Here is an 8,546-nt window from a genome sequence, read left to right on the forward strand (position 1 = left end):
TTGATGTTCTGTCTGCAGGTGGAGGAATCTGAGGCCTTTCTCCTCTGTCAGCACTGCAGAGCAGGTCGCCTCTGATTTCACATCTCGCTTCCGCCTGCCAAGCTGTCTGATATGTCGGGACCCGTGCCGAGCAGGGCCAGAGTTTACACGGATGTGAACACACACAGACCCCGGGAGTACTGGGACTATGAGTCTCACGTGGTTGAGTGGGGGTAAGTCTGGGCTGCCTCTGGATGTCCCTGCACCAGGATCAGTCCCTGTGGATCCTGCGTAGTGGTACTTGGGGAGTTCAGGCAACTGCGCTGCGTGAGGCTTTTTCATGCTTCTTGGCAGATGGCAAGGGAAAGGATCACAACTTCTCTTCAGAGAAATATTTCTTACCAAACTTTTAAATTCCCAGTTGTGGAAGAACATTTATAGCAGCTTCCTTAAAAGTTTGAAGAAATTTTGACAGGTAGTTGAGAAACATCCCCTTTCAGAGGGAAGAAAATCTATTTCTGAAACAATCCAAACAGTCCTGAGTGCAGGGCTGAAAAGAAATGAAAAGACTTTCAAACTGAAGTTGCTGCTGACTTGGATAAGTGAAGAAACTCCACAAACTTAAATAGGTACATGCTATTTTATGACTTGTTGCTCAGCTCTCTGCAAGTGCCTGGAAAAGACATGGCTGCCTCTCTTTGAAGGAGGGAGGTGTCTAAATTGAGCTCATGACTAAAGTGTCCCAGAATCAGATAGCAGTGGTGGCAGCTTCATAGCTCTGTGTTCCTGCTGGGATATGGAGGGCCCAGAGTTCTGCCCTCAGCTGTGCAGTTCCCAGTTTCTGGAATGTACACAGTCGTCTGAGCATAAGTGCTGCTTTGTGCCCAGACTGTTTTTAAACAGCCTTGCACTTAGATTTTTCCTCCTACTGGCTTTGTTGAATTTTACCAGCATTATACGAGGAAAAATGGAGCTTCCAAATATAGAGAGAAGGGATAGTTCAAGTTTGCTAATGCTGAAATACATAGTTGGGCTTTCAATCCATACTTTTGGATGGAATCTGTCTTGGGCAAATAGAAGCTCCCTGTTTCTCTCCTAGTTCTTAAATCATCCAGTTCAGGAGAAGTAAGGCACTAGTTAATCCCCTTTGTCTGTGAAGTTAGGCAGTGATTGAGTGTTAAGAATCAGTTTATAAATTGTGATGGAAATGACTGAGCCCTTTGGAACTCTAACCTTTTCTCTCCACAGAAATCAAGATGACTACCAGCTAGTTCGAAAATTAGGCCGAGGCAAATACAGTGAAGTATTTGAAGCCATCAACATTACAAATAACGAAAAAGTAGTTGTTAAAATTCTCAAGGTGAGCTGGGGATTGGGCAAAAGATAAAATCTGTCTTGAGGTGATCAGGAGGCCAGAAAGGGCTTTTTGATGTTCTAAAACTGAAATCCTTAAAACCTGGCTTTGGAGTGTCACTCAGTGAAACAGGCCATGGTTTTGAGCCTCCTGATATAAGCCCTGCAGTTAAGTCAGATCTCTGCCTGTAAGGAATTAGGCTCTGTCTTAAAGAAGCCCTGATGTGCAACACCTTTTTACTTGGAACTAAGCAACATTTCAGCAGCTGACTACAAAATTCTCAGCTTCTCTAAGTGCTGGCGTCCTGGCAGGCTGTCATAGCCTTGGCCTTCATTTAGTGACCCTCCAATAGCCCGCAAACTTCTCATAGTTAAACATTTGCCACATGCCAGTTAAGAAGTCTTGGAGTATCACAGAACTGTTTGGGTTGGAAAAGCATTCAAAGATCATGAAGTCCAGTCAACACCCCAGCATTCATGTCCCCAAGTGCCACATCTTTTAAATCTATTCAAGGATGGTGTTCTCACCACTGGAGCAGCCTGTTCCAGGTATTGACAACCCTTTCTGTAAAGAAATTTTTTCCTGGCATTACTCGAGGCCATTTCCTCTTGGCCTATCAGATTATGTTCAAAGAGCTTTTTTTAAAAAATGCCATCTTCCAGCCTCTCCTTCACTTGGAATTATTGTCTGTAGCTGTCAGGGTCGTGTGGTTAGAAAGGAGACAGCAGATATTTGAGCCCTTACTGGTGTGATGCATACTCAGGTTAAATTGCAAATGTTTCAGTATATTTTGCTGATCTGCAGTCACCTGGGTGTTGTCATCTGGCTGTTGAGCTATTAGCCTCACTTTACTGCAGGGCTTTATCTTACACTTTGGGTTTTTATTCTTCAGCCTGTTAAAAAGAAGAAAATCAAGCGTGAAATCAAGATCTTAGAGAACTTGCGAGGCGGTCCCAATATAATCACCCTTGCAGATATAGTAAAAGATCCTGTGGTGAGTAAGGGAGAAACTCAAGGGGTACACTGGGGTTGTGGGTGAAGTTCTGTTTGATTTCAGCTCTGACCTGGCTTTTTGTTTTCCCCTGCTCTTAAATCCTGCTTTTGAATTGACTGATCAGATCAGCTCTTAATCTGATAAACTTCTTTTAGAGGGCCCTTCCCCCACAGGTCCCTCCAGCCCCTCACTCTGTGAGGAAGAGATACTAGCGAGCTGAGACAAGTTAATTCGCTCTGCAAACAGTGCTGCTGGAGGCTGTGGGCTTAGGCTCTGCTCTGTCTGTCTGAGGGGAATCATAAATATGTCCAAGGCAGAGGGATTTTGTGTAGTGTTAGTAGGAAAAAAAAGATGCAATTCATTATCCTGAGTGGAAACATAACTTAACATGGCTGAATACTTTTTTCTCTTTCAGTCTCGAACACCCGCTCTGGTTTTTGAACATGTAAACAACACAGACTTTAAGGTACAGTGTGAGATGTGACTTCTCTTTTTATTTTTTTATTGGGGGGGTTTGAAAACCACTCATACTGTCTTTCTGGGGAAGGGCAAGTACATAGGATGGGCATTTCCTTCCAGCATAGGAAATGCTTTTAAAGGTAAATGCAGTTGGGACAGAAGTTTGTAATTAGCCCATCAGTACCATTTTGCCACAAAAGTTACAAGATGAGAATGCAGATTGCAAGAGGTATTTAACCTTGGGAGCAAATGAATCTGTTACCTTGTGGCCCATCAGTGCCTGTGTTTTTGAGGCATTTGGCTTTTATGTGTACAACTATTTATTGGAACCACTTTAAATGTGGACAGCTGTTTCTGTGGCTTTCCATACTCCTGGGAATGGGGATTTAAATGTTTCTTTGTTCCTTCATACTGACCTGCCTCAGAAGAAGGCTGTGCAATGCCATCCATCATGTTTGTACTGGGTGGGTACAACCAGAGGGAGATAGTGACAGGAACCAGGATGTGCTGTCTGAGCAGAGCTGGAAGTAAACAATGTATAGGATTTGCAAAAGGAGAGGAACAGACTGATCATAGTCAGGTGTGAGATCAGAGTAACTTGAGAAACTTGGACTATACCTTCAGATGGGTTTGGAGAATGCCAGCAGCCCAGAACAGAGGTTTTTTGGATGTTGAACACTGACACGATGTGTTTGTGTCCCACAGCAATTATACCAGACACTAACAGATTATGATATTCGATTCTACATGTATGAGATTTTGAAGGTAAGTTGGTGTTTTGCTGTTTTGTTGATTTATTTCTAGTATTTGCTCTCAGCTGATCCCATAGAGATGGTTCTCATGTCACTGATGATAGTGACATCATATCACTAAGGGAAGGAGAGTCCATGGAAGAATTGGGCAGAAAAATATCAAGTCAATATCTGTTTTTCAGCATTTTGTTACATTGAGATACCTTAAAATCCTAAATCAGGAGTACATGTAGCCTCTGAAAAAAGAAAACTGTGAGCTGTTACTGGCTGTGTTTGTGCTCAGATATAATGTGAGTCAAATGCCTTCATCCATTCTTCTGAAGTAAGTAATTTCTCCTTAGGAGTCTGGAGAAAGGGGGCTTGTGTGATCATTAGTGGCTAGTAACTGTGCTCTTAGAGACTCTGAAATTCCAATTTTTATGAAGAAGCACATGAAGTAAAGTCAAGAGACTTGTGTTGCTGGGACCTCCCTTTGGGAGGGTGCTCTAGATGCATTTTCTGTGATCAGTGAGTCTGGTCCAGGATCTAACACTGGACAGTCCTGTCATCTAGTTAGACTTGATATGTGTGGAAATACTTTTGAATATGGTTAACTTGACACATTCTTGTGACTCCAGCATCTGTTTCCTTTCACCTGCAGGCTCTAGATTACTGCCATAGCATGGGAATCATGCACAGAGATGTCAAACCTCACAATGTCATGATTGACCATGAGCACAGAAAGGTAGTGTGGGGTGTTTGGGGGGCAGGGAGGGGTCCTGCTTTTCTCTTGGCGAACTGGGGTCCCTTTTGGGTACTCGTGTGTAGTGGTACTAGCAGACCTCTTTGAGGGGGACTCTGCTGTAATGATGTGGACAAATATAAAATGAGAATATTGTGCTGCTTTTTGAGGCTTTACTTGGTCACATGTAACCCACAGGAAGGGTTGTAAGGAGAAGTATTTTATTTAGACTGCTTAGTGATATGGGTTTGGGGAGAATATGAAACCAGATACTCTGATCAAATTAATTGAAAATGGAAGACTTATAAATTAACTTCATACTAAGTTCACCAGTGTCATTCAGCCAGTGGTAAGCTGGAGCATCCCTTGAGCCCTTTTTCTTTGTTTTCTACCATTTTTAGCTTAGACTAATAGACTGGGGTTTGGCTGAATTCTATCACCCTGGCCAGGAGTACAATGTCAGAGTGGCTTCCAGATATTTCAAAGGACCTGAACTTCTTGTAGATTATCAGGTAAGAGTTACCAGGACTTCTTACTGACTTTGATATGGAAAGTCAGTGCCATTTCAAGGTAATAAACCCAAAATTCAGATGTCTAGAGAGCTGAAGCTAAAGACAGTCTGTTCCAAAATGTATGGCAGAAAGCAGTGGCCATAAAGCCACTGAATGAAAGAAACAAATGAGTAGTCTCAGGACCTGAGGAAGAGCTGCAGAACGATCATTATGGATCTTGGAATACAAATGTTGAATATTTTTTTAGCAAGGCTGTGTTTGCAGTAAGGTACAGTAATGAAACAAAGCCCCTGTGGGAACAGCAAGTACTGCATGAACTTCTAAATTAAGCTATAAAAGCATCCCCTTATCTGATGGCAGTTTGCATTATGGAAATCACAGTGTTCCTGGTGACTTTCAGACCATGCTGGTTCTGGAAAAAAGCACATCCTCACCTGTCCATGGACCCTGGGGAGTCCACACCTTTTGTTGTTTGTTCCAATGTTTCCTTTCCCAACATGCATTTCTCAGTGGTTTATAACATTGGAGTCTGCAGTGAAAATAGAAGAAAGCTCTGATTTTTAATATCCTGTCAGACAGGGATGGAATTAGGATACCTGCTGTCCTGCTAATTGCTGTATCCCAGTTTGAGTAACTGGAACACTGAGCTGAACAGTGGTTTAGGGATGAAGGTGCATGAAGATAGTTCAGTTTATTTCCAGCATGACATGGCTGTGTTCATATCACCTTGGCGGGGTGGGGGAACCCTGTTAGTTATGGAGGTCTGTTCTGCTTAATTCATTAGAAATTGAATTGTCCTTCTGGTTTTGTACAGATGTATGATTACAGTCTGGATATGTGGAGCTTGGGTTGCATGTTGGCTAGTATGATATTCCGAAAGGAGCCATTTTTCCATGGCCATGACAACTATGATCAGGTGAGAGCTGGTCATGTACAATGTCTGTTCTCTTAGCACCATGAAGGTTTCCTTAGGCTTCTATCAAGTCATCCAGAGAATTTTTAAGCCTTTCTCTAATGGCTTCTTAGCTCAGTTTGAAGCCACATTCCTTTTCTCAAGTGTGCAAGATTATGTAACCAATTAAATAGAAATGGATTTATAGAGCTTTGTACTTAGGAGCTCCTCAGTAGGTGTCTGGGAAAAGCTGTAGAAATAGTTATATTAAGGCTGGTGTGTTCTAGTACATAGTTTGACTATTCCTGAGGTTATGTTATGTGGAAAGCCCCTGCCACTACTCACTCTCCCCCCACTCTGTATAGAAACTGTGAATTTGGTATAGGTTTATACAGATTCTGAAATCTTTGATGTGTTGCCTTTGGGCCAAAATTTTTATTTTTAAACCTTTATCACATGCTCAGCATGTGGCTGCCATGCAAATATTCTGGAACAGGGACCTTCTATTCTCAAACCTTTATTCTGGAGCTCTCTGGGGTGGTGCTTCACCTTTCACATGCAAGATCCAGAGTTTCTGCTTTTTTTTACCAGCTACTCTTGCCTTCCCCTCTGTTGGTTTTGAATTTTTTCATGCTACTAAGGAGGCTAGTGTTGCAGGGTCTCAGGTTTTAGAGATTTTAGGGTCTGTGGCTCCCTCCTGGCTGCCTTGGGGTACTGAGCTCCAGCTGTGAGTGGAGGCATGTTCCTGATGCCTGGGACTGTGTGGCTGGGGAAGCCAGAGCCACAGGCTGACCCTGTGGCCTCTGATTCATACTGCTGGGATCAGGTTCCAGCTCCCATGGGAATGTGCTGCTGTATCTTCATGCAGGCTCTGGTATTATCATCCCTTCACAGCAGTGACTTGTTTTTGTGTTTGTTCCCAGCTGGTGAGGATAGCCAAGGTTCTGGGGACAGAAGATCTGTATGACTACATTGACAAATACAACATTGAGCTGGATCCACGTTTCAATGACATTTTGGGCAGGTGAGCCAAGGTCTGGAGTCTCTTTGGTAGATCCAGACAGTTACAGCTTTGTCAACAGACCTTGAAATGAGCAAAAATTTGTGGGAGAAATCAGAGCCAGGATTCTGGAGAACTGACACTTTGTGCCTTTGGTCCCTTTTGCCAGTGCTTTCCGTAGTCCTTTATATGGAAATGGACCTGAGGAAAGATTTTTAAATGTCATTCAGGCAATAAAGGAGCTACTGGAGCAGAAAGCATGAAGGGCAAATGCTCTCTTCAGTCTGGAGGGAAAAAAACAAAATGGTGTTTCTCAGCATTAGAGTGCAGAAAGTCAGGTGCTGCTAAAGATGGAATTTATATGTTTTTTCCCCCTCATAGTGGAAAATTAAAGGAACTCATGTTGGGTGCAGAAGAGATGACAGAACCTGCAATTCTAGGCCTGTAATCCATTCTGAGCATTAGTCCTGCTGCTGTCTGGGGTCATGGCAGGGCCGTGCAGGGGCTGAGGTGGCCGAGGTGGCGGCTGTGCTGGGGCTGTGGCTGCTGTGCCACCACGTGGAGACACAGTGACACTGCTTCATCTTCTGGAATGTCTCAGTCCTGCACCTCCCTCAGGGCTGGACATCTGTCACAGCTCTTGCTCCTTAAGAAAGTGAGTTTTGGCATCCCTGTCCCCTGGCTGGCCTGATTTGGGTCTGTTTTCCTGCAGACACTCCCGTAAGCGATGGGAGCGCTTTGTCCACAGTGAGAACCAACACCTGGTGAGTCCAGAAGCTCTGGATTTCCTAGACAAGCTGCTGCGATATGATCACCAGTCACGACTCACAGCAAGAGAAGCCATGGAACACCCCTACTTCTGTAAGTAACAGCTGCTGTCCTCAGAGTTCTGCCTCTGGGAAATCTCTGTTCCCATGCCTTGTACAGATGGGAGCTGAGAATGGCAACAATGATAAGCCTGGTCTGCAAATATTTGTGCTGGAGCTGAGGCTGCTGGTCTCTGTGTGCCACCTCCACCAGCCAAGGAATCAGTGTTGGGTGCCCGTGTCAGGCCCATGAATCAGCAAGTAATATCAAGGAAAGTCACCTAAATCATGTGATTTGGGGTTGCTTTCTGCAGGTGTGCATGGATTCCTCTGTTTGGATAAACCCAGAGAATTCTGGTTTGTTGATAAGCAGGTGTTTTAACTCCTTCTGTTGCTAAATTGCTTAGCTACTCCTATATTCAGGTCTTGATTTTGCAAGCAAAATGTTACTTTCACTAGTAAATGCTTTTAAGTGGTTGCTGTTTTTCACAGATATTGATATCTGGGGGTTTGAAGCAGCTGCAACAAGGCAGAATGTCAATATTTGCTCGGGTGGTTGGGGTTTGGGGTTTTTTTAGCTGCTGCTGAAGGGACCCCTGTAATTAACAGACTGTTGATCTGTGTTACACCTGTTGGAAAAATCCCAGGGGAATGTTTTGCAAGTATGAGCATTAGAGAAACCAACAGCTTGGAATGTGAGAGCTGGACAAACAGTTCATTAACTTGTGTTCACAAAAAGATACATGTAGTGCTGAGCTCAGCAAAGTTTGGAATTCCCTTGTCTGACACAGAAGGCCTGGGAGGCAGGAAGGGATTGTCCCTGTTCAGATGAGAGCCTTTTTTACATGCAGCTGAAAATCAAGAGTTAGTAAGTTTTGATCCATCTCATGGATGACAGGTTCTAGTGACACACCTGACAGCTCACAGAGATGTAAGATGTGTTAGAGATATGACACATGATTGTAATCAGTGATAATCTTTCTGCTTGCTGCGCCCATATTCTGGGTTTGGCTTTCTGCAATTACACAGTTGCTTAGCACAGGAATATCAACTTTGCCATAATAACCTTTGTCTTTT

At 43.6% G+C, this 8,546-nt stretch overlaps 1 protein-coding gene across 3 annotated transcripts in view; it reads left to right on the forward strand.

The window, feature by feature from the left end:
- Window positions 1-8,546, forward strand: part of CSNK2A1 (casein kinase 2 alpha 1) — a 10,824-nt gene continuing 2,278 nt past the window's right edge. For 2 of the 3 annotated variants that reach the window (XM_031057989.1, XM_031057990.1), the window contains exons 1-10: window positions 2-212; window positions 1,228-1,339; window positions 2,226-2,327; window positions 2,743-2,793; window positions 3,492-3,551; window positions 4,179-4,262; window positions 4,661-4,771; window positions 5,586-5,687; window positions 6,587-6,687; window positions 7,376-7,524. In XM_031057989.1, the coding sequence (XP_030913849.1) occupies window positions 112-212; window positions 1,228-1,339; window positions 2,226-2,327; window positions 2,743-2,793; window positions 3,492-3,551; window positions 4,179-4,262; window positions 4,661-4,771; window positions 5,586-5,687; window positions 6,587-6,687; window positions 7,376-7,524 (973 nt within the window). In that variant the 5' untranslated portion in view covers window positions 2-111. Of the gene's footprint in view, window positions 213-1,227; window positions 1,340-2,225; window positions 2,328-2,742; window positions 2,794-3,491; window positions 3,552-4,178; window positions 4,263-4,660; window positions 4,772-5,585; window positions 5,688-6,586; window positions 6,688-7,375; window positions 7,525-8,546 lie in introns of all 3 variants that reach the window. The other variant, XM_031057991.1, reaches the window with a different exon arrangement.

Source organism: Geospiza fortis, unplaced genomic scaffold (assembly GCF_000277835.1).
Source record: "Geospiza fortis unplaced genomic scaffold, GeoFor_1.0 scaffold188, whole genome shotgun sequence".
Lineage (NCBI taxonomy): Eukaryota > Metazoa > Chordata > Aves > Passeriformes > Thraupidae > Geospiza > Geospiza fortis.